At 34.5% G+C, this 26,716-nt stretch overlaps 1 protein-coding gene across 1 annotated transcript in view; it reads left to right on the top strand.

Annotated features, from left to right (window-relative positions):
* MINDY3 (MINDY lysine 48 deubiquitinase 3) overlaps positions 1-22,192 on the top strand; it is a 31,135-nt gene extending 8,943 nt beyond the window's left edge. Inside the window, exons 6-16 of the mRNA XM_015811209.1 lie at positions 2,554-2,605; positions 4,327-4,441; positions 5,076-5,149; positions 5,678-5,757; positions 8,570-8,640; positions 9,984-10,064; positions 14,624-14,696; positions 16,821-16,893; positions 19,244-19,331; positions 20,436-20,507; positions 21,082-22,192. Of these exons, the coding sequence (XP_015666695.1) occupies positions 2,554-2,605; positions 4,327-4,441; positions 5,076-5,149; positions 5,678-5,757; positions 8,570-8,640; positions 9,984-10,064; positions 14,624-14,696; positions 16,821-16,893; positions 19,244-19,331; positions 20,436-20,507; positions 21,082-21,231 (929 nt within the window). The 3' untranslated portion in view covers positions 21,232-22,192. The remainder of the gene's footprint in view (positions 1-2,553; positions 2,606-4,326; positions 4,442-5,075; positions 5,150-5,677; positions 5,758-8,569; positions 8,641-9,983; positions 10,065-14,623; positions 14,697-16,820; positions 16,894-19,243; positions 19,332-20,435; positions 20,508-21,081) is intronic.
* Positions 22,193-26,716: the final 4,524 nt, after the last annotated feature.

The raw sequence follows: 26,716 nt of genomic DNA, 5'->3' as shown, positions 1-26,716 counted from the left end.
AGTGAAGGAATAACGTTTGATAAGATTCTAAAAGCTTTAAATGATTTATAGCTAGCCCTTGCTTAGCAACTAGTGAGTTAGCGACTGTCTGAGATTTCAAAAGACATCCCCATTACGATCTGATTACAAAGTTCCAATGGCCACAGTCTACCCCCTTTGATCATATGTTCATATTATGGAAGGTTGGCTACTGGCTCATATTTATGACAATTTGCAGCATCTTGTGATCACATGACTAGGTGTTTTTGCTAGTTTCCAGCATAAAATGCTCATTGGGGGAGAATGGGGTTGGTTAATGAACATGACATTCTAAAAACACTCTAAAAACATTATTATTATTATTATTATTATTATTATTATTAATAATAATAATAATAATAATAATAATAATAATAATAATAATAATAAAAGTTGGAAGGGACCTTGGAGGTCATCAAGTCCAACCCCCTGCTCAGACAGGTAACCCTATACCATTTCAGACAAATGGCTGTCCAGTTTCTTCTTAAAAACTTCCAGTGTTGGAGCATTTACCACTTCTGGAGGCAGGGCATGGTCATGTGATAATCTTCTTAACAATCATCGAAACTAACAACCATAATTCCAGGCTTAATTACAGTCAAACGCTGAGGAGTACCTGCACTTAAATATTCTCTTTTACCTACTTTGCAAAATGCTTGGTGTTTGATTACAAAATGCTAGAGAAAGAATCATTTTCTTTTCATATATGGGGCCATTTATATTAGCACAGGTATAAGAAAAAGAAAATTTAAGTATGTGGCTATTTCACTGTAACTCAGATTTTATTTGAAAAAAAATTAGCACCACCTGATTAGAGTGTAGTTTTATTTAGTTGGGTCTAAAATAGGTTGGCAAAGAAGGCCATTGCTTATTCGTGTAGTAAATTAGTTAAGGTACCACAAATTTCCTTTTTGCATTAATGTTAGTAACACAGATGATGTATGCAGCCCATTTATATCAATCCATCACATTAAGACTCATTTAAATTAAATTTGAGATGAAGGGACATTGTTCTGATAAAATAAATTTGTCAGTAAAATGATACTGCTCCATGATACATAACAAGTGGTGCTGAGAAAAAAATGCTGAGCATCAATTTTCCTATTCAGTGCTTTATTCATAATTGCTGGAATATGCTTATGATTTATCGCTTCTTCCCATTTTAAAGGAATAAGTTATGAAGCAGTGGTTATTCTCCTTGTTCTGGTACATGCTTCTCATGGAACAAAAAATATAATTATGAAACTTATTCTAGTAGTAAAATATATTGGAGGTGGTAATTGCAAAAACAAAAATTGAGATTTTTCATTTCTTATATTTATACTTGTCTGTTCATATTATTAAATAAATATTAATCAGCTCACAGTGACTAAGCTCTTGTTTCATGCAAGACTTTGATTTCTATAGTATGTTCCTCTTTCCATTGTTTCTCTCTATTCTATACTATTGCACTTCGTTCAGGCTCAGTGAAATTGATAACTACATAAGGCTTGCTTGATTTGTTTGTTTATATTGACTATAAAATGCAGGCTTACAAGTTCAGATATTTACTTTTCTTTCAGACTATGCATGATTTAATATTTTTTAGGTGCAATAAATATTTAAATATTTTTCATTAAGGCTTATTGTTTATGCTTAGTTATTGTTTCAAATGTATTTATTACACAACTTTACATTATATTTTTTATTAATCAAGTAGCTTAATATAAGATACTTTTTGTTATTTAATATCTGACTTGCAGCTCTGTTTCTTTTATCAAAAGTAAAATTCTTTTTATAAAATTCAATATCTACAACCATTCTTTGAATATTTATTGTAAACTGCCCAGAGTTCCTTTGTGGTAAGATGGATGGTCGATAAATTTAATAAAATAAATACTTAGCATATTTATAATAGATACAACACTGTTATGTTAATCTAACTGTTAATATATACCTAAATTGCTTATTTTCATTGCTTATGAAATTCAGTAACTAAGTAAATCTATTCCACTTAGAACCTTTAAACTGATTAGCATTGGTTACGTTGAGAAACTCACTTTAATTTTTCTTTCAAAAAGTGAGAAAAGTTGGTAAAAGGTTTGAATTGGAAAGGTACTAAATGTAGCATTTTTTCTACTGTTTGGTTACTTATTAAAAAAGGCAAAATATTTCTTAAAAGATGCATGCTCCTAGTTTGCTGTTTTATAGTGAAACAACAGTCTTGTTACACTAATTCTGTTCTGAAATCCAAATTATTCTAAGTTATCCGTTTATCCTTGTGCTTGGTGACTTTCCTTCAATAGTTTTCATAATTCATGTCAAACTGACTCTGGTTAGTTTGCAAAGCTGTTGAAATTCAGTGATTTTGTAATCTTAGCAATATTGACTCTTAATTACATTAAACTAGCACGTACAATGTAACAGAAGTTGTACTGAAAGAAGGTGAAGGATGAACTTTCATTATGAAAAGCTTGAAAGTATTCCAGCTTGCTGTGTGTTTCTTGTGTCACTTTTGGTCGTGTTTAGTGCTAAACGGTATTTTTTTGTGTATAGCTGCCTTGGCTGCCGAAGAGTTCAGCTTCGAACGATTTCACAGTCTAATTCAGTAAGTAACATGTTGCAGCTCTTAAAATATTCAAAATTATCATTTTAAAATATAAGTTTAGTATTGTTTTATCCCACGTAGCTGAATATCAAGATCAAACCTGCTTAAGCTCATGCAACCTGCTGCTTTAAAGACCAGAAAGAAACATACTGTTAGGAGTAGTATGAAATAATACCTGGGATTTTACATGAAATTTTGAAATAGAGAGAAAAAGTGTTAAGTGTGCAGACTTCAGGGCCTATAATTTTCTCTGTCAAAGCTAGTTTTGCTCAATAGTTTTACAAATTTAAAAATTATTAAAGACAATCAGTCGCCTCAATCCACGAGATGGGGCAGCAAATAAATTCAATAGTAATAATTAAGATAAAATGTTATCAGTGGTTCTTCTGTTGTGTGAGCTATGCTAGTTATCAGTAAGTTTCCAACAACAGTTCAAAGTACTTACTGTGACTTATAGAGCCGTACAGCTAGGGTATATGCCTAGCTGTCTGATGGACTGCTTTTCTCCCATTGTTTCTGCTCATTGGGTAAGATCTGAGCCAATGGGTAGGCTCTGGTTCCCATTATCTGATGGGTCTCAAGTGAAGTGCCTTTTCTATCATGGCATCCGCTCTTTGAAATAGTGTACTCTGAAGGCTAGTATTGCTCCAACCTGACATTCTTTAAATCCGGGGTCTCCAGCCCTGGCAACTTTAAGACTTGTGGACTTCAACTCCCAGAATTCCTCAATCAGCATGGCTGGCTGAAGAATTCTGGGAGTTGGAGTCCACAAGTCTTAAAGTTGCCAAGGTTGTTGATTCCTGCTTTAAATAGACCATGAAATCTTCATTATTTATCCAGATGCTAGTTTAGGAAGAATGTGCTTTTTAATTTTTATTGTATTGAATCTGTTTTTAATTTGTATACTGCCTAAAGTCATTATGAATTTGGCAACCTATAAATGTAATCCATATATATATGCATTCATTTACAATATATATGTTACTGGTAATGTGTGAAAAGCTGGCATTGTATAGAATGCCTAGGAAATCTATAGAATGCATGACATTTTTAGGAAAGTATGAAATGTCTGTTATTTTAATATGCTATATACTTTCCCTAGGCGTTGTATATACTATATAAGCATTATGCAGAATGACAACTATTTGAGCAAAGTATGAAAAGAGTCATGAAAATTATTAGAATTAGGCTTTATTTAAAAGATGTATATGAAGATGAAAGAAGAAATGCAAAATAAATTACAAGACCTTACTGAAAAAAAAAAGAGAGAAAAATACCAATGTTGAAAATACTACTATTTGTTGCAACAAGGAAGGCTAGAATGGCATTTTAGCAGGAGTATTTTATACTTTGCAGGATTGCCTTTTGGCATTGCATAGAATGCATAGAAATGTGTGAAATATTAAGTGTTTTCATACTTTGACATCTCATTTTGACATTACCTAGGCATTCTATAAAATGCCTAATTTCACATATTAAATGTATAAACACAGTGAAGATTTTAATAACATACCCATTTTCTCTATAACAGATGTGAAATCTTAAATATGCTTCTAAAAGTTTGATTTATTCTGCTATATTGACACCACTAATAATGAATAACTGCTATAACCACTGTTTCTCCCAATAAACAATTGCTCTTAGTTATCTTGCAAATACATTAATAACAAGTACTGAATGCCTTTTTAATGTCTAACTGACTTTTTGTTTTTAATCTTTAGCAAAAGTGCATATGCCAACTTTTCTGATTTCAAAGATGCAGTTTGGAATCACCATGCAATGTGGGCAAATAAATTTGGAGTGCTACTTTTTCTCTATTCTGTGATACTTACTAAGGTGTGTTTTTAAAAGAAAATGTTGATTTATGACACTCTAGAAACAGAAGTTAATGTTTATTTTGGAACCTCTAAAACAGCTTCATTAAATTATACGAGTTGGGCTTCTAGCACAAGCATGTGCATGTGTGTGTTTATATAGTTGTAGGTTCTAGTCTTTGCTAGTTCTCTTAAGTTTATTTCTGAAATGATTATAATAGGGTTGGTTAGAGGAAGAAGATTAAAGAATATTTTATATATATTATGTATTTTTTCCACTTAAGATGAACAGAATAACATTCACTTTATTTTAAAGAGTAATAGTACTTGTATATATGCTGAATTTTAAGTCTTTGCTCAAAAATATGGAGGTTTTGGTACTTTATACAGTCTGGATTTTCTTGAAAGATTCTGGAATCAGTTGAAGTGACTTTTAGTTTTATACCACAATAGAAGAGGATATTGAATAGGATAGTACTTATTAGCAATTAATTTATGTGAAAAAATAAACGAATTGTAAGGTAAGTCACTTGTTTGAATTTTCAGTCACAATTAACTCTCAGCTTAGCTAAAACTATTAAATATGCATGCTAAAGAATTGGGGGAAAATATATTTCTTAGCACAAATGTGTGGCCATTATCCTATAATTTTTAAGGGCATTGAAGATATAAAAAATGAAATTGAAGATTCATCTGAACCATTGATAGATCCTGTTTATGGTCATGGAAGGTAAGTATTGTTTCTATCTTTCTTAAACTAGTGACTGAACAAATGTTATTTCAGAAATAGCATTAATTATGTAATAATAATAATAATAATAATAATAATAATAATAATAATAATAATAATAATAATAATAATAATAAGAAGAAGAAGAAGAAGAAGAAGAGTTGGATGGGACCTTGGAGGTCATCTAGTCCAACCCTCTGCTCAGAGGAAACTCTATACCAATTTCAGACAAATGGCTGTCCAGTCTCTTCTTAAAAACTGTAATGTAATAATCATTAATTGAAAAAAATATGTGAAACTAGCTTTTTATATAATATTTATTACTTGTAAGTAATTCTTACAAAGTTGTATGTAAAATTAATTCTTTATGTCTTCTAATCTAAAATGAATGTCTTGGCTATTCAAAAAGGTTTATGCACAGGATATTGTTTTAATATGAAGTTGAGTGAGTAGTTAAAATATCTAAACTTTTTTTAGCAAAAAAAGCAACAGTGCAATTATCAAAAACCTTTTCTTCTGCTTTTTAAGCCAAAGTTTAATTAATCTTCTGCTGACGGGATTTGCAGTATCTAACGTTTGGGATGGAGACAGGGAATGCTCAGGAATGAGTAAGTACAGATTTGATTTGCCTTATAGTAATGTTGAGTAAAGGAAACCTATTTATTGCCTTTGCTTTGAATTTGAATTGCATGCAATTCAGATAAATTAATCCTGATCATTAATTGGAATGATCAAATGTTTCTGTTTAATGAGTGCTTCCTACTAATAATCCCTCCAGGTATGCAATGAAGCTTATTTTCCACAACATTCTGGACAGGTATTATTGATAAACTCATTTTCCATAAGATTTTATTTCAGGCTTAAAAAGCTAGAAATAATAATTGAACATCAATAAAATGTTTAAATGAATTGTATACCATAGAAAATCATAATTTCATTAAACCATTATATGTGTGTAGAATGGATTCTTCATGGTGGTTCCCTGTCTTTTCAGCTTGAGCCGGTGTTTTAAGCTATTTTCATCTAAAATTAGATTGTAATAAAAATTAAGCTAGATAGAAATAGCTTAAAGTGCCAGGCCATACTGCAAATAGCCCTGAGGTCCCTCCTTCCAAAGATACAGTTAGTTCATCCTGTAAGATTTTAATCTTACAGCCTGGAGATATCTTTGATCTTAAAAAGAAAAATCTAACATTAAATAATCACTCTATTTTTTTGCCAAAGTGATGCAACACTTTTTTTTTTTTTTGTGATTTCAAAAAATTGGATTGGAGGTTGGACTCCAAAACTGAAAGGAATACTACCCTAAATGGGTTCCTACCGTTTACATTAGGTGCAACCAGGTTTTGCTCCTTTACCAATATTTTCACTCCTTTTCCAATTTTAAACCATTTAATTGCTTTTGAAATGTTTCTTGGTCATCTTAGAAATTCTTCATATTTTTAAGAGCTATCTACAATTGGATGTAGTCTATACAAACTACATCTTTTGTATAATCAATAAAGCAGACATACCTAGCTTTTTGGAACTAACATGAGAGAGAAGTTCAGTTTTGTCTAGCAGTTTGAGGGTTTTTAGTACATACACATTCACACACACACAGAGACAGACATATATTGGAATATAAGTAAATGTTTGCTCATTTTTCAGCAATTGTTGTACTTCAGACTTTAAGTTACAGATATTCCTTGACATGACTGATATTTAATGACCAGCCGAAGTTACAATGAACTAAAAAAAGTTATTTAAAACCCATTCTTGAAGTAAAAAACCGCTTCACCACCACTCTGGTCACAAGATTACATTTTGAACACTTGGCAGCTGGCTCACATGTGCAACCAGTTGCAGTGTCCCATATTCATATTATCATATTTTGTGACTTTTTGCCATTTTCTGGCAAAAAACACCCATTGGATCAGCTGGATTTGGACATATGGCCATGTGATTCATTTAACAACTATGATGATTCACTTAATGAGTAAAAATGGTCATAAAATTGAGTCTACTACATAGTGGCTTGATTTATGATTAAAATTTTGGAATTAATTGTGGTTGTAAGTTGAGAATTACCTGTATCCTGCCAATAAATGTGCAGTATTTTTAATCCACAAGATGGCAGTAGCCCCTAAAGAAAAAAAAACCTAAATCTTTTAGAAATCATCAGAAGATAATGAAATGCTGTTTAATTATTAACTCGGTGTGCAAATGAAAGAGTTAGTTGCTAAGTGTATTAAAATTGGATCCTTAAAAGTATTTTTATGCAATCAAATTGCTGTGATAGTATGCTGCTGAAAAATGTATCAAATTCTATCCCTGAATTTAGCCTTGTGACCATGTCTGAATGAAAGTTTAATCCCCATATCACTTTTTAACCAAGTGGATGTTGCATGTATTGCCATGTTTTGCAATTTGATTAACTTATTATTGGAAGACTTAAAACTATGATTCTATGTTGTTCTATGTTTGAAAGAGCTTGAAATAACAATGTGGAAAAATTGAAATAGAATGTAAAATAGCATTTGCCCTAGTATATTTTTGTACAGCATCTAAGCAATATTTCTAGAACAAAAATGTTGGATACTATACATAGACATATACGTGATAAAATCTCTTTAAATCTGTTTTATGTCCTGCTCCTAATCCTTTTTTTAAAAGTTTCATTCCTTACAGTACATATATAGTACTTCTATGGCATATGTGTGTAGCTTTTGGTCCATCTTTAAGCCTGAGACCTAGGTGTATAAACTGAAATGTTACTAGGAACAGGACTGTTGGTTTAGCCCCTTTCTGTATTTTTATAAAGCATTTAATTTCCATTGGTATTCTTGAATATGTTTTTATTTTGGTGATTATTATCCAAAAATTATGTTGCTATTGCTCATTATAACAGCTTAATTTTTGTGGCATTTTAGGCTCTGGTGATAGAAAATGAACCAGTGGGATTAATATGTTTGTGAACAGCCCCACTTGTTTCAAGTCTCTGACTGTTGATTTTTCGTCACATATTTTATATGTGCATATATTACAGGCCAGTGCATATATTACAGATATTATGTAATACCTTAACCAAATAAATGTAGCAATTTTTAGTTAGTTTAGCTTAGTTTCCTTGTATTCTAGCTGAGTTTCTTGAATTCATAAGAATTTGTTCTAATCCTTCAGTTGTGCAGTCCTTTTCTGATGTGTGCTTTTCAGTTACTATATATTTGTCTATCTTATTTCATTAAAAATAAACAATACTTAAAATAGGAAGAAATATTATTTTATTATTGCTTATTTCAGTTGTATTACCCCTATATATTTCTGTTTGCCATTCACTTTGTTAATATAGAACAAACTTTCATGGTGTGGTTTAACTAAGAAAAAGAACTATGAATCGGACTTTGAATAATCTAATACAGGAATGTTGTTTCTCTTCAGAATTACTTGGAATTAATAAACAAGGAGCTGTTGGTTTTTTGACACTCATGGAATCTCTGAGATACTGTAAGGTAAGATGTTTAAAGCCTGTCATGTGAAAGCATGAGGGATGAATTATGTTACTGAAAAAATAGTTCACTGATCTCTAATGAATGAAAGTGTTGCCCAGTGTTAACTTAAATTTCTTATATAAGATACAATTACATAATTTTTTACATAAATTATAAACTTGCCTTCCTGGATGCTCCCTTTAAGTTTTTGTCTCTATCCACAAAGATACTGCTTGATTTGGTTCTTTCTTGTGGCTATGTCAGTAGTTTCCTTTGAAATACCAATGTCTAATGCCCAAATTATACCCATTCACCTCTTAAATATATACATTTATTTCATCTAAACCAACATCAAATTTCTTTAGTTCTATATTCAACAAATTAATACAATACTATATGTGGACTTTTTGTAGTCTTTGAATATGGCATGTAAGCGTGAATGATATAAAATTAGAGTTCTATATAAAAACTAGAGTTCTATATTTATATTTACAAATATATATTTATATATTTATTTTAGATCTACAATTTTCTTCTTTTTAGCATCCACTGCTACAGTAATTAAAAGTGTTAAAAGACCCAATTGGAAATTATTTTTTTTGTTGCATGCTTAACTCTGTTTAATATATCAGCAGTCAGCCATTAACATTTATTAGGTATATGTGATGCTTCGAATGCAGAGCAGAAAATGTATTTCTGAACACATGTAGGGATACAAGTAACATCTGTTGGCAACGCTTTTAACCAAACATATCTTTTCCTAAGATTGTATTACAGCTATGAAGGGTTGCTGCATGATCCAGGAAAAAGACTGTTTTAAGAAATTACTGACAAGTGCTATACAAGCATCTCACTACGTTCTGAAACATCTTTTTTCATTCCAATACAAATCACTCCATCAACTTGACATTTATATCTCACCTCAGTTTAACCTCATAGCAACACTTTTGTCAGCTACATAAGGCTCTGTGAGAAAGACTGGCTCAAAATTATCTAATATGTTTTGTGATCAGACCTTAATCTGAGTCTTAGCATTATAAACTAATACCTTTATCAAATGTCATACTGAATTTTCATTTTTATATTTGTTTCTTATTTTAGTACAGAAGTTAAATAAATAAATAAATAAATAAATAAATAAATAAATAACAACTGATTCTCACCCCTGATTTATAATACTTTTCATGGAATGCAATTTAAGTCATAGTTAGAAAGCCAATGTCCAGATATAGAGTTCTTTTCCTTAAGAATACTCTGAGTCTTGTTTACCCACCAATATTTTGAAACAGAAATATGCATTATGTGCTCTATTAGAAATGTGCTAATTCATTTTTGTTTTGTTTTAATGTTCTTGTTTTTCTTAGGTTGGATCCTATTTGAAGTCTCCAAAATTCCCTATTTGGATACTTGGCAGTGAAACTCATCTTACAGTCATATTTGCCAAGGTAGGATTCTTCCCTTTTTATTTCAATGTTTAGGGCCAAATAATCCTCTTTGAGTCTTACAGTTCAAGTTTTTCTTAAAGTATAATAGTTTTTCCACACAATAGTGTTTGTATTTTAAAACAGATTGGTAATACTGAAAGTTATATGAAAGATATTTCTCCAAATCTATTTGACTTAAAGGATGTTTTAAACATGTGGCTTGTTATGATTGAAATATCTTCAAAACATTCTTGATTGTTTGGTATGGCAAAGAAACAAAACCCCTTTGTAATATTTTTTCAGAAACAACAAATCCATACATGGATATTTTTAAAATGTTATGTATTGTATTACATGTATTATAATCTGTGATTTTTCAGTGCTGCAAATAAATGGTGGTTCTGATTTAATCCAGAACCGCTCATCAAAACAAGAAATGGCTTTGCTGTTGCTTATATTAAATTGGTTTTTTTGATGAGCTGAAGAGGTGAAATTTGCTTCAATTCAACATTATTTAAATGTTGAATTAAATCCTCCACCATTCGGCTTCTATCAAATTTGCAGTAACTGAATGATTTTTTGAAACAAAAAGCTAAAAATGACCAGCAGAAAAACAAAAATAAAAGAAGCATCATACTAAGGGAATTCAAGACACTTTAATGAGGAAAATATTAAGTAAAAATAATGAATTTCCAGAAAGACTAAAGAACTTTCTGTTGTTTTGAGTATTAATGATACATGTATTCATGATCAAAATCAAACTTTAAACTTCCTTATAGCTTATTTTTTAAGATACGTTTATGCAAGGCAGAATTAGATCAGTAAGCAAAGTTATGCCATTTCTGTGTTGCTGAATCTAGCACACCTACATTTTTTTCTAACTAATTTTACTGTGTATAAATTCTAAATGTTTTACTACTCATGATTAACTGTGGACCATAAAAATAGAATTGTTTATACACCTAATGGGTTGAATTCATTTTTTTTTCCTTTGGAAGAAAAATCTATTTTCTGTCTACTTCCTTTCACGTTTTTAGCAATTTACTGCTAAATGAAATAACTGCAAAATGTTTTATATTTTAAATAGGTGTAGATACCATAGTGTATGAACTACAATATTCAGAAAGTTTAATAAACAGTGGTTTCTTATTGAAGACAAATCAAGATTGCCTACTTCTGAATGTACAATACAAAATGTTTTGACCATATATAAGCTGTATCATTTTGAATACGAACAAATAAGAGAGGATGTGATGCAAACTATCTTATTTTGTACTTTGAGAAATGAAAGCAATATTGTCCTATCCTATTTTTTATAAATACATTATTCTTTGTATCCAAGATCCAAAGAACTGAAAGTATATTGTTTAAAAATCTAGTTAAAAAACTAGTATGGATTTTGTTGCATGATATACTTTACTTCAAAACAAGTCACCCATTTTTTCACATTTATGTAATCTGCTATATGCTTTAGAGCTGACTTTGAAGCATCTTAATATATGTCAAATAAGAAATGTTAAAACTTTGTTAATACTGGTGCAATTATATGGCTAACAAAAATTTACTAGTCTGTTTGTCGCCTGTTAGCTATTTGATCATCCTGTAGACAGTAATGTATTTGACAGCTGTTGACTGCCCACCTACGTTGCATATATTCTTGTATACAGCATTTAGTTTCATTCTTTACAAGTGCAATTAAATAACCTTGCAAATTCATTTCATTTTGTCTTTTGAAGTGGTAAGAAACAAGTCTGATTTTTTTCATTGTCTCCTTGTGTTGAAATGTGTATACCAATATATTACTTCCTAGTAAGAGAAAAATACTAAGGAGACTGTGTAAAAATATTTTTAAATCTTAGTCTTGTGCTTAGTTATTCTGGATGTTATTTTTAACTGAATATTTTTCAATATAAATTTCTACCTGTCAGAAAAGAAACACATGAATTATGCAAACGGCTCAGATTATTACACATAATTTCAGATTAAACTATTTTGATTATGCTACGGCATATTAGCTTGTTCAACATTGTAATATAATATTAAATCCAATTCTGATACAGATGCTGCTCTGTGTGCAATGAGATGATTTTAAAACAATTTGGATGTTAAATAGCCATAGGATTAAAGAATAATTTAATTTATATCACTGTGGTCAGACTTCAATTAGCTATTGTGCTCTGAGCACAGTGTGAATTTAATTATCAAATACTGCCCTTATATGAAAAGTATTTAATTGCTGACACCCTGTATTTAAATGATGTTGCTTTGTAAACTGGGTTAAGCCAATATAGGGCTATAAGATTGAAATAAATAGAAGATAAAATTAAGTCCATACTTTTTTTAAAAAAAAATTCTTCACTGAGAAGAAAAGATATATAAAATATAAAACTTGAATAGTTCTCTTGTTATATATAGCAACTACTTCTTTGATCTAAATGACTGAGATTGTTTGGCATGCCTCAACTCAGTATAGCCTTATATTATACTGAATTAGTAACAAGTTTAAATTTAAGTGTACTTTTTTCAATCTTATGACAGTTCCAAATAGATTTGAAAAGGTTTCAAGCTGTACAGAACTTTTTGAACACATTTCTGTCACTATTTTTCTATGTTGCTATATGCCCATACTTAACCTGAATTAATTGTAGCCTGAAGTGAGCAATAAGAAAGCTATTAATTGAATTTTAAACATTTTATTTTTCCTGGGCTGTATAATATTTTCTTCAAGGAGGATTGACACTTATACACACACACACACACACACATACTGTACTGTACTGTACTGTACTGTATTGTAGTTGTATATAGCTTCATCCTATTTTTTAGATTAACAAAATTTAGAAAGTTTTTAAAAATGGTTTGTTAAAACAGAATCCAGGAAATTCTATCAGCAGTTCTGTTGCTGTAGGGTTTGTGTGTGCTGTTTTTGATTTCTAAGAATGAAAACAGCTGACAAATGTTCATTAAAATATACTAATGGACTATGTGTGTTTGCCTTCCAGGGTAAACATGAGTTCCTAAAATAAACCTATATTATCAAGGAAAACTAGATTTAAATGGCAGCAAAATGGACAGTAAGAATAGTAATATGATTTAAAGAGTGAAACACTATATGTCTTACCTTAGTGATATGGTGTGCTTTGAAAAGAAATTAGAAAACAGAAAATAGGATTTCTTCTATAGAAAATAAAGAATTTAGGATGTATTTTGATAATATGCATAGCCTCAGTGCTTGTGTTTGGCAGGAGGTTTGGAGATTTGGAAGATAAAATAAATACATATGGGGAAAGTTTACATGTCAATAAATATTACTGCTGCCAAGTGTGAATGAATATTTTGCTTTTCAGTATTTTGCAGTAAAAATACTTTATTCAATTATAATGAGAGAGAATAAAAATTTAATGTAACAAATCTAGTGAGAGAGAAGTTTTGTAAAGCTAATTCTTTCACTTGTGATATACAGCAAGAGCTTCAATGTCCAATGTTTTTCTCAGAGCATCAGGGAAGAAATCAGGGAAGAAATAATATCTAATCAACCAATTACAAAGGAAAAAGCTGCAGTCATCAACACAAAGAGCAAGCTGCTATATATAAACAGCAAGAAAACCCTATTCGCTTGCTATTTATATAGGGAATGCAAATCTCCCTTGCACTGATGATGTTACTTAGCTGAGTTACGAAATGTCTGCAAGAAAACAACTGAGCTTAGACGGCATCAAAAATTCAGCAGTCCTTGACCATTCAACATTAAATAAAATGTTAGAAAATCTCAAAACCTCAATTTGGGAATTTATAACCCGTTTTGTTCTCTAGTACAAAGCTTAAAGTCATTTTACCTGCATTAAAAGATGCATATTAATCAAAAATAATTGCAAAAGGCCCTATGTATCACTTGTTGGTATACTAATGTGGACTGTCAAATAATGAGTCTGTAGCTATTTATCTGTTTAGTATAATCTGCTAGAGAGATATCTTGAGAAGTAAGATTCATTATCATTTGTGATGTTGCATAATTGGTAGGTTGGCAAACTATTGTTTTCTTACAAGATCTCATTAAAGTAATGTTATGTTCAAGCATTTTCCTAATAGTCCATAGGTTATAAGGGATCACATGCAAGACAGTTTATGGAATAGCGTTTAGCTGAATGAGAAGGGGAAGCAGAAAAATGAGTAGAAGGAGTGAGAAGGTGATCACATAGAAACAAATGGGGTGGCCCGGGAAGGAAGATGCCTTTTGTATATGCAACATTGAAAACATAGATGAAGGGCAGAACTTCTTTCCTTTCTCCATCAGCTCACAATTTTTTTGTGGACTTGTATGTTCATAAGCTTGTGTAGGTAGGAGGCTATGAAAAAAATATTTTAAAGCTTCTTTAACCACTGTTTGATGTGGTAGCTGAATTATCTTTTAAATATCTAAATCTAGATGGTCTATGTGAAGACCTCATGCTATTTTTTTATAGTAAAAATACAGATTTGTCAGACTTTTTCTAGCGGTTTCTTCTAGAAAGTTGTGTTTCCTTTATTTTCCTTATAGCTACGACAATGTGATTCAATTAAATTTTATGTATTTTTTTTAGGATCTGGGTCTTGTTGCCCCTGAAGCTCCTTCAGAACAGGCCAGGCGAGTCTTTCAGACGTTTGATCCTGAGGGTAAGCAGTCTAGAGGCAATTTCAGTTGCCTACCAGGAAGTTAAACCTCACTGAGTTTCTTCCTACATGCATCGGTTGAAGTGAAAATTCAACAAATTACATCAGTAAAGTTATCTCTCACAGATAATACAAAGTGTCTGGAATTTTTGTAATGTTATATCCATATTTTCTGTGTTATTGGCTACTATTTATCCTGCTCCTTAAATACAACTTCCTATGTTGAGTAATTGCTGCTGTGGGACTGAGTTTAGGGCCAGTGAATGGAATTTGAGGCCCAGTGCAACACCAGGTTTGTCTTCTTCTCACATAGCTATAGATTAACATTGCAGACAGATTCTTGCATAGTTACAGAATGTGAACTAAAATATTTAAGAAGTATCTAGAAGAAATTTACTGGTTTAATTTTGAAAGACTATTTTACTGAGTTCCTGTCCTTTATGCTATAGCAATTGCCTCATTTTAGAATAAATAACAGAAAAAGGAAACGTTAGTTGCCCTAATAATCTTTTTTAGCTAAGTAATGTCACAGTGTCCATTTATTCCAATTCACTGAGCTTTAATTTGTTACTTATCTATGAGGTGGCCTGACTCAAGCTACTAAGCTTACTCAAGAGGACCGTGTAAAAGTTTTGTCACAAGCTTTGTGAAAGTCCAATTATAAAATGTCTCAAAATGGCTGTTCATGCTATTAAATAATGCCCCTTCTCCTCTGCCTCCTCTCTCTCTTGGCTTGGAAGAGAGAAAGTAGATTAGGAAGAGTGGCATGTTTTGCCTGCACTGCATGTACTGTACCTTCCATATCCCTCAGCAAAAGCCTGGCCAAGCTCAGCCAAGGTAACCTTTAACATTTCCTGAGAAAGGAAAATATAAGTGCTGAAAAGCTAGGATGGACTGCTATTGATATTTATGCCCTTTCCTGGCACTGCTTGGAGATTTTTGGTTGTTTAGAAAAGTTTTGCAAACACCTTTCTGCTGCCAGTATCCACATCACCCTTACACAAGATCAGTCCTTTTTCTTCTTTGTTCATAAATGTTAAAATATTTGATTTTGGCATTCTGGATAAGCTAGCAAACCTCTGAACAAATTGCTACCCCATATGATTCCCTTTGCATACACTCTAAGTAACAAACACAATTTTTCTGAAACTCACAACTTTATTTTTGTTTGTTTTATTATCTGCTCACATATAAACCTTGCACATTTAAACATTAAATACCTTACTCTTTTCTCAGACATTGGGCCAGACTGATTGAAGTTCCCATCTAGAGGAGCATAGTACATTGTATACTATAAATAAATAAATAAATGTGCACACTGACATTTCTCATCCACATAAACTTTGTTGTTTTTCTTTCCAAATCCCTATATGTTTGTACATAGACACACATGGGACTTTTTATTTTTGTGTTTTTTTCTAAGGCTGCAGAAATTCAAACACATTAGAGAATGGAGACACTTCTGTATCTCTTTTCTGCCTTCTACTGAATGTCTGGCATTCAGCCTGTTCCTTATGAGATGCTGAGAATGGGGAAGCTCTCCTTGTCTGAAACCATGGACACCTAAATAAACAGGAAGACAGTGTAGCTTCAATGATAGTTACTTATCATCTGCTGTTATCATTCATCTGCTGTTATCATTCATACACCCTGCCCTGCTTTTCATCTGTTGATTGCTTGGTCTTATGCAGTCAGGAAAGAAGGCAGAAACATCCATAACTGCTATTGCAATGTGTTTGGGCAGCAGGGGGATCAGAGGTGAGGCACATAATAAGTACCCAAATTAGGTGCTCTCCACTTTTATAGGACCCAGTACAACTCTGTATCCTTCCACTGCCTTAAACTGTCCCTGATTCTCTAGATCTATGAATGCATAGATGTCAATTTATGTTTTTTAGGCTCAAAAGCTCATCATCATTAAGCCAGTGATAGACATAGTTACCCTGCCCAGAGTATGAAATTATAAAAGTGGAAAATTTCCCGAACTGCATGAGAGCACCTTAATGAGATTGCCTTTCACACCCACATATCAATAAATTTTGACTTTTTCCCACTCAAAAAGTATCAGTGCTAATCAGTCAACAAAAACATTATGCTGGAATGTTAATTAAAGTACTTTTTTCTCAGATAATGGCTTCATACCTGATGCTCTTCTAGAAGATGTAATGAGGGCCCTGGATCTTGTATCAGATCCTGATTAGTAAGTATAAACTGCTTGTGGTTATGATATCAAGTCACTGTGGTAATTTTGTGGGGATAAGGTTTTATGATATGCCAGGTGAATTTCTTCTGCAATACAGTATGTATCTATTAAAAGAAGAAGTCAATGAAATCTGTCCATTTCATATTTTAGTTTTGCAAAAAACACCTTGGCCTTTCTTGGAGTTAAAATACAGGCACACATATAAAGAGACCTCTGCGGATAATTTCCATTTATTATTATGAAGCTTCCTGTCACCAGAGACATTCATGAATAGAATTCGGAAGTAGTCTACAGAGAGAAAGGGAAAGAGGCATAGGTTCTATCTATGTGCCTGAAACTACAAAACCAGAAATATATCATTCATAAGGGAGCTACTTGGTCCGAAATGTGGCTTTATTTTTATTTTAACCCAAATTATAATGATGTTTGAACAGGCTATTTTCATTGTATTACATGTGTGTTTTGAAGAAATGCTTAATGCTGTCTTGTATATAATAACTGAACAATTATGTTCAGAAGCAGATTATAGTGATTTCTTTCAGTCAGGTTGAACCCTACATATGTGATTGAGATGACATCATTCACACCTTGGATGTTCTCTGGTGGGAGTGGGATGAGGGTTCATGTGTCCATCCTTGCTCTTCTTCACTTTTGAGTGGCAGTTGATAGTATCATGGTATATTTTAGACTGGCTCCAGAAATTGGGGGTGAAAAGCACACTATTGTGCTATTCTCTTCCTTCCTCTTGGGTGCTTCCTCTTGAGTCAGTATTGATGATGAGGAAGATATCCAGCTGACGGCCCTTCCTTTGTGAAGTGCTTAGGGTTTGGTACTTACTCTTCCTATTTAACATATGTATTAAGCCATTGGGTGAGGTAATCCAATAGTTTTGGGTGAGGTAACTTTAGTATGTTGATTCTATTCAACCTTATATCTCTACACCAAAAGTAATGAGTGATGCTATGGAAGTTCTTTCTCAATGCCTGGAAGCTATGAGGGCAACAGTCTTCTGCCCAACCCAAGCAAGACTGAGTGGCTCTGCGATATTGGACCTCCTGGTTTGGGATAAGATGGTGTGCAATCTGGGGATCTCCCTGGACTCATGGCTCCTGCTCAAAGAGCAGGTGGAAGCTATGGCTAATAGGGCTTTTGCACAGATCTGGGGTTGTTGTGCTTGTTCCTGGATCAGGAGGTCCTGCCCATGATTACTCATGCCCTTATCGCCTCTAGATTGGACTACACAATGTGCTTTATGTGAGGCTGCCCTTGAAGTATATTCAGAAGTTCACAGTAATGCAAAATGTGCTAGTTACACAGTGCATATAACATCATTCATCATATGTAACACCCCTGCTTCATGAGCTGCATTAGCGTTCTGTGTGTTTCTGGAGGTGGTCAATTTTAAAGCACTTAGTGGCTTTCAATGGACTAATTACAGGACCTCTCCCCGATTATTTCTATCAGTTCTACTAAATCTGACAGGAAGGGCATGCTCCAGGTACTGACAATTAGGGAATGTCAGCTGGCAGGTCCCAGAAGGAGAGACTTTTCTGCTGTGGCATCTGTTCTTTGGGACAAAATTCCTCATGAGTTTAGATTGGCCCTGTCCCCGTTGGCTTTTTGTAATGTCTTGGAAACACGGCATCCGTGCTCCAGCTTCAGGCCCTGGGTGTGGATTAGAGGTCCTGGTTATATGGTTGACAGGATAGATCATGCCTAGTTGCTTTGTGTTTTTATTTTTGTTACATACTTTTGTGTTTTTAATCTTTTTTACTGTAAACAGTCTGAAGACATGTAAAAGTGAAATGGGCAACTATATAAATTGGGAGAGAAAATAGATAAATAAAATGGGACAATATTACTTATCTGAAACAAACCTGTTTCTTTCAAGGAATTTGAATGTACACTATACTGTATTGATAGATTCCATTTTATTTTCTCCATCCTGCTACAGTTTAGAGCGTATTGTTGTTGCATCCTCCAAACTAATAAAATTAGGGCTGGCCTCTGCAAGACATTTGGAAAGATGATAATGCATTAATGCTGCAAAATACTTGCACTAATTGTATAGTCTTCTCAGGTATAATCCCAGGAGTTAGACAGCAATCTCTTTTTTTAAAAAAAAACAACACTTTACCTAATAAGGTGTGGAGTCTTTATTATTGCTGTTGCTTTGATTTTAAATAGATTTATAAATAACCTTATTTTGGCAACAAAATGCCATTCCTTTGCATTTGCTATTCAGATTCTAAATACAACCATTTGACTGTTTTTGGCATTTAAAAGTTAAGCATTTAGTTACGCAAAAATATGAATGTGCCATATTTTATGTGTTTCATCTTAACAGTGTAAATCTCATGAAAACAAAACTAGACCCGGAAGGACTAGGAATCATCTTACTAGGTCCCTTTCTTCAAGAATTTTTCCCTGAACAGGTAATAATACCATATTTCTATGTTCCTCTGATGGAGCGTTTGTAAATAAATATTGAGTAAATCTCAGTCCTGAAATTAATAGAGCCAGTGCTAATGCAGAGATATTGTCATGCTTTAGCTCTTTTGATGAATTTCCAGACAGTCCTGGATTTCAGCCATGACAATTTATCCCTGACCTATTCTCTCAAGACTCACAATGTTTCCTCATCATCCCTTTCACTGAGTATACACACTTTGCTGCTGGTCGTTGTCTTCTTTTTTTCCTTCCTAGAAAATGTCATTGTATTACAATCTTAATTTACTATAAATCATTGGAAGTATATTTACAGGTAGTCCTTGACTTACAACCATTCATTTAGTGACCATTCAAAGTTACAACCACACTGAAAAGAGTAACTCACAGCTGATTCTCCCTCTTCAACCAACACAGCATCCCCACGGTGATGTGATCACAATTTGGGTGCTTGGCAGTCAGCCAAGTCAGTTACCACCCATTGGTATTTACAATGGTTGCGATGTCCCAGGGTCACATGATTGCCATTTGTGACTTTTCCAGCTGGCTTCTGATAAGCAAAGTCAATTGGGGAAGCTGAATTTGCCAAATGAGCACATGATTCACTTAACAACTGCAGTAATTTGCTTAACAACCATGGCAAAAAGATCATAAAATTGAGCAAAACTCACTTAACAAGCACCTTGCTTAATAATATATATTCTGGTCTCAGTTGTGATTGAAGTCAAGGACTACCTGTATTTATTTGTTTGCTTGTTTATATCCTGCCTTTAATATTTTTTACAAATAACTCAAAGTGGCAAACATATCCAACACACCATCTATTTTTCCCACAATAACAACTCTGTGACATGAATTGGGCTGAGAGAGAGTGCTTAGCCCAATGTCACCCAGCTGGCTTTCTGGCTAAGGAAGGACTGGAACTCACTGTCTCCTGTTTTCTAACCTGGTACCACTAAACCAAACCAGCTCCCATTATTACATATGTAGTGAAAAGCAAAAAAAAGGGTATAAATGCAAAACAATGAAAGAAATATTCTGCATGCAATTAGTGTATGATCTGAGATTGATTGCCTTATGTTTCTTCTTAGGACCCAAAGATTCAAGAATCATTTGCTATATACCACTACAATGGATTGAAGCAGTCTAACTGTAATGAAAAGGTATGAGAATGTCTTGTAATATTACTAGATGCCACTTCCTTAGAAAAGGAGAGCTGTAGATTTTAGCCAACTTTGCAATAGATAGTCCCCCAGGGCACATAGGAAGGTGGGGGTGGAGATGGGCCCGTGGGCTCTGATTGGTAACAGTGGGGAAAACCAATTTGGTAGTGGTTCTTGGGTGCTTCAGGGGTTGCAAAAATGGCCATGTATACACCGTTGATTACTTTCCATTGCCATATGAGATGATCTACATGTATACAGTAGGTAATATCATTACTATATGAGATGATGCATTCATTTTGATGCCTAGGGCTAATCAAATTCAAAGGCACATACTTGAAAGATGTAGATGATCGGCCGTTTGTTTCTGATTAGTACAACTCACTTAATAAGGGACAAACCTAAGAGTTATAAACTTTTTTTTATACTGCCAAAAATATATTGTAGCAATGCTTTGGCTCTTGAGATATCTTACATGTGTAAAATGGCTATTTCTGATAACATTTATTTGCAACTGGATTTATTTATCATTTCAATTTATATAGGATTAAATGTATTAATCGTATTTTGACAGGTCACATATGTGGAAGGTACAGCAGTAATTATGGGCTTTGAAGATCCCATGCTACAAACTGATGATACACCAATCAAGCGCTGTTTGCAGACAAAATGGCCCTATATAGAACTGCTTTGGACCTCAGATCGATCCCCTTCATTAAACTGATGTTAAGAAGAGATTTTGTATTCATCCAATATTTTGAATGAATGTGGAATATGCAACTGACTGTATCTAAAAACAAACTTACTTTTCTTTGCGACTATACACTGGTATCACTGAGAAATTGTAAATGAACACTTTTTCAGTGTTATTTTTTTTTAAAAAAGAAAACCAATGATTTAATTTGTATTAAAACTAATTCCTGTTTGGCCATAGTAGAATAGGTAAAATGTGAGTTTGCATCCATAAGCCTACTCATTCAGCCAGAAAGAATAAGGAAGTGAGCTATATGGCAGCATCTGCACAGTAGATTAAGTTTGTCTTAAATATCATAGTATTCACTTGTTTCACGCTTGTTCGGTCATAGTGTTTATTTGAATTATACTGCCTTAGGGTACAACCTGTTTTGGGAGTCCCAATGTCCAAGTCTCAATGAAACATAAAGAACTATAAAATATCAGGTAATACTATTATATTGTTCTCATTTCAGGAGGTTTTCTGCCAGAAACCTATCTAAAGGGTTGTGGCCTGTACTAGAATATCATAGTTTGGGAAATAGATTGATATTTGCACTAAATATGCTTAGATGAATAACATCTCTGCTGCTTTTCTCTAAAAATCTGACTCTTTATCTATGTAGCTTTTTTGAAAATGAAGCAAAAATGATTTTTAGTATGGCTGGTGATAAATGATAAATACTATTTATTGGATGTTATACCATTCTTAACGCTTACCTACTAGTCAAAGCAGGATTTAAAATTGCATATTAATATCCTGAGTTGTATAAAGGATATATAAAAGCCTAATTGCAAAAAAGCGCTGTGATTTTTGTTCCTATTATTATTGCCAAATATCTCTTTTAATATGTACTAATAAACATATACCTACACACTACTATACATGTTAACATGCATGAGTAATCTGTTATTCAAGTAGTATAGTGTATTTATTATATAGCAAATCAAAATTAAAAAAAATATTCAATAATAAATGGACTATTTTCTTCCTTGCTGGGAATAATAATTTGGATATGTGGAATCTTGACAAGTATTTTTTTCATTAAAGATTAAATTTTGACAGAATTATTTTCTTAAGCACCAATTGCTTAATTGTTGAGACAACATAGTAGCAAAAGTTCATCGCTGCTATTTTTTTGGCATCACCTTAGAGAATCATTTATTGTAGTCATACTTTCATGTCCCACAAAGCCAGCTTCCCATTCCCTTCAGTAGAAAAGATGAACTGCCTTGAGTCATTTTTCATTTTGGTGATGAATGAGATTCCAATCACCTGATCAACTTGAGAACAAGAAATATGACTGGCTAAATGACAGTAGCCTTTGTTTAGCAGAGGTGTCAAACTGCTGGCCCACGGGCTGGATGCGTCATGCTCAAACCACGCCCACCCCATTGCCAGCAATGAGAAAAAAGTCGTGATACATCACATGACGTTGCAAGTTTAACACCTCTGTTCTATAGTTAAAATAAAAATTCAATTGTTAATCTGTGGCCTTGGGTTTTGTTTTTTGTTTTTTTGCACAACCTTAATGAGCAAAGTACCAACACTGATTTTTCATAAAATTATTAAAATTAGCAAACTAGAAAAATTCCTTCCCATTATAAGGAAAATTCCTTTCTTTCCTTGGAATAGTTTTATCTTCTAGGGTTTTTCTATTTTCCAGACATCCCTTAACTTCGCTGGCTCTGAATCATTCCCTTTACACCCTTGTTAGATTTCCCTCTTAATTTCTAAGGGCAGGATTGCATTTTAGTATAAAAAAAGTTATTTTGCTAAGAACAATAAACAATAACATCTGCTAATCCAGTATGAGCTTTTTCAGATGGCAAATGGCTTCTAAAGAGTAATGAGTAAGTGGAGGATTTGTTTAATTGTTTCAGTAAAGGACCCACAGATTTTTCTTAGCTAAGTTTCATAACATTTTAAAAGATGTTATTGCTAAATATCCTTGATGCAGCCCTCCTCTTGTGTGTTTGGATTGCTCTGGAAATTCAGAGGTCATATGGCTAGGAGATCCAGCATGTGGTTTGCTATGGCTATTGAAATATTAAAAGATAATTCAGTTTTATAGCTTGTGTAATTAGTCTCATGATTATGAAGTGGCATTATAATCTGCTCTAGTTTATAGTGGTTTTGTAGACTTGTTTATGTACTTTGTGTATTATTCTTACAACTAAGTACATACTACAACCCCCAATTTAATAAAACTCTGACAAATACTTTCTAATTGAGATTTTAGAAGTGTATATGTTAAGTATTTTAGAAAATATTTTAAAATGTTCAACTGATAATTAAACTAGAGTAGGAAATAATCTGTAAAACAGTTTTTGGGAAAACAAAGGGAGAATCGCTAAAGTGGGATGAGGGTTGATAGTAGAGATCTGATGCAAGGCAACTTGCACTGGGCATCAAAATGCAAAACGTCATACAGAATTGAATGCGATTGAACAGCAATCCAGACAGAATGAATATGAAAAAATTCCTTTTTAAATAACCTGAAGCATCTACTATGTAAGATTGAATTCTCAACCTTCCAAATGGGAGGGGAGCGTCTTCACCACTAGGGTATCATGCCACTCAGAAAGAATGGATATGAGTTCCAAATTAATTTAAATCATTTTTAATTGATTCAATTGAAGAAACATCTCCGCGGGATCGCAGTGTGTTTCTAGGTGCAATTCAAGGTCTGGTTGTCACATTTAAAGCACTACGTGGCTTGGGACCTGGTTACCTGAAGGACCATCTAATTTTCAAGAGTCCATCAAATACTATCCAGCAGATCCCATCACCCAAAAAGTGTTGACTTGCAGAAATTAAAAGGTAGACCATTCCTGCTGTAGCCCTGCCTTATGGGCTTTTCTCTCCTCTGAGATTAGAATGGCCCCCAATCCTGCTGGTGTTTTGTAAGGCTTTAAAAGCTTGGCTGTGCACTTGAACCTGGGCTTTGAAGGCGTTAAGAGCTCCTTTCCTGACTTCATTGCTCGTTGGTTAAGTATCTCGGCTGCTTTATGTATTTTTTGGGTTTTTAAAAATTATTTTTAATTAACTGCTTCATAATTTTAGAATTGTAAGCTGCCCAGAGTACTTGGCTCATATGGGCAACTATAGAAATGGAATAAATAAATACTGTGTTTCCCTGAAAATAAGACCCAAACAGAAAATAAGTCCTAGCATGATTTTTAAGGTTGTGCCTACCCCAAAATAAGCCCCAGCATTGTGGTTGCCCTGGGGGTGTGTGCATGGCCAGCTCAACATTCATATTGGGCAAGAGCCTGGGGTGCTGGGGCATACAAGGGTCTCTGGTGGTGGGGAGTGGGACCAGGGTAGACGCCAGGGCCTGATCCATTGGAGAAGCCTCACCAACCCTCTCAGGTCATGTGGAGCAGCTCCAGGGCTGGACTTGGGCAGGGCGAGAAATCCTGGCTGCATCTTGGGGATGGGGGCTCCCTGCCCTTCCTGTTCCCCATGGCCATCCTGGGTAGGGCAGCGGGTGGCAGGCTCATTGGAAGATGTGATTTGACAGTGGGAGCTGAGCGCGCAGGGGCTGTGCACATGGCACCATTCCCAGCCCACCACCTGCCTCGCCTTGCCCCACTAGCAGTAGGCACGGGGGGAGGCACAGGAGTTGTCCCACTAGCAGCAGTACTAGCAGCAAGCACGGGGGGAAGGCACAGGAGTTTTGCATGGTATAAATGAGGTAGAAGATACTGTTACTGCACCAAATCCATTTAGTGAATGTGGTTTCAGCTTTTACACCTTGACTAGAATATTAGTGGGTCTAATTCAGGGATCGCTCCCTTTTTCCTTCAACATGGCTCCAGCTCCCCACACTTCTTTCCATTTCTGTCTCAAAGCCTTAGCGATTCAGTTCTCTCTCTGCCTTCCCAGCATACAATCCTAACCCCACCCCCTTCCTTCAACTACCGCCCATATTACTGTATTTCCACCAGCAAGGGACAGGCTTTCTTTCTTGTCACTTGTTCTTCTTTGCGACTGTTTTCTTATGGAGGGTCTACAAACATGGCTTTGAGGCAGCAGCAGGTTTGCTGCACTGCAAAGGTTGTGCTCATTTACTTTCTCAGCAGCAGAACATGCCCCACTCTGAAAGGAGAAGGGAGCGCCGCCTGTTGGTTTTTTGGCTTATTGGAAGGTTCCATCCAGATCTTGGCCTGCTAAACCTCACTTCGCTAAATTGCCCAGAACTTCAGCACACAGCGTACACCAGGCCGAAGAGGAATCCTCCCTTAAGCCAATCATCAAACCAGGTGGAGCTCTCCAATAAACCAAAAAAGCAACAGGTGGTGCTCTCTCTTCTCCTTTCAGAGCGGGGCTGTTCTGCTGCTGACAAAGAAAAGGAGCAAAACATTTGCAGTGCAGCAAACCCACAGAGTTGAGGTGCAAAGCATGGCAATTGAAACTCACCCAGCTGCTGCCTCAAAGCCATGTTTGTAGACCCTCCGCAAGAAAATAACACCAAAGAACAAGCAATGAGAAAGAAAGCCTGCTCCTCATGGGTGGAAATACAGTAAATGAGGAGGTGGTAATCGAAGGACAGGAATGGGGTTAAGATTGCATGCTGGGAAGGCGGGGAGAGAACTAAATCGCTGAGGCTTTGAAGCAGAAGTGGAAAGAAGCCGGGGAGCTTGGGCCGTGCTGAAGGAAAAGGGGAACGATCCCTGAATTAGACGCTTTCTAGTCAAGGGACAGTGTAAAAGCTGAAAACACATTCACGGTCACCTCAGACTAAATGGCTTTGGTGCGGTAACAGTATCTTCTACCTCGTTTGTACCATGCAAAACTCCGTAGTTCCTGTGCCTCCCTCTCATGCCTCCCCCTCTGCCTGTTGCAGGTGCCGCCGCCATGGGGCGAGTCAAGGCAGATTGTGGGCTGGGAGTGTGCCATGCCGTGACCCGTGTGCTCGGTCCCCCCCATCCAACTTCATCCTCCAGTGAGGGTGCTGCCCACCACCCCACCTGCAAGGGCCCCATGTTCGCCCCCCCATGCCCCCGCCTGCTGCTTGGAGGGCAAAAAAATAAGTCACCCCCTGAAAATAAGCCCTAACGGGTCTTTTGCAGTAAAAAAAAATATAAGACCTGGGCTTATTTTGGGGAAAACATGGGTACATAAATATTTATACATTGGTCACCAGGATATAAAAAAGATGTTGAGACTCTACAAACAATGCAGAAAAGAACAACAAAGATGATTAAGGGACTGTAGGCTAAAATATATCTAGAATGGTTGCAGGAATTGGATGTCTAATTTAATGAAGGACTAGGGGTGACATGACAGCAGTGTTCCAATATTTAAGGGGCTGCCACAAAACAGAGGGAAACCAGCCTATTCTCCAACGCATCTTTAGGCAAGACAAGAAGCAATGGATGGAAAGTAATCAAAGAGATAACTAACCTAGAGCTAAGGAGAAATTTTCTGATAGAACAATTAATCTGTGGAACTTCTTGTCTCCAGAAGT

The sequence above is a fragment of the Protobothrops mucrosquamatus genome, unplaced genomic scaffold (assembly GCF_001527695.2).
Source record: "Protobothrops mucrosquamatus isolate PMUCROS unplaced genomic scaffold, P.Mucros_1.0 scaffold33, whole genome shotgun sequence".
Taxonomy (NCBI): Eukaryota; Metazoa; Chordata; class Lepidosauria; order Squamata; family Viperidae; genus Protobothrops; species Protobothrops mucrosquamatus.
This window is presented reverse-complemented; position numbering and strand designations above follow the sequence as displayed.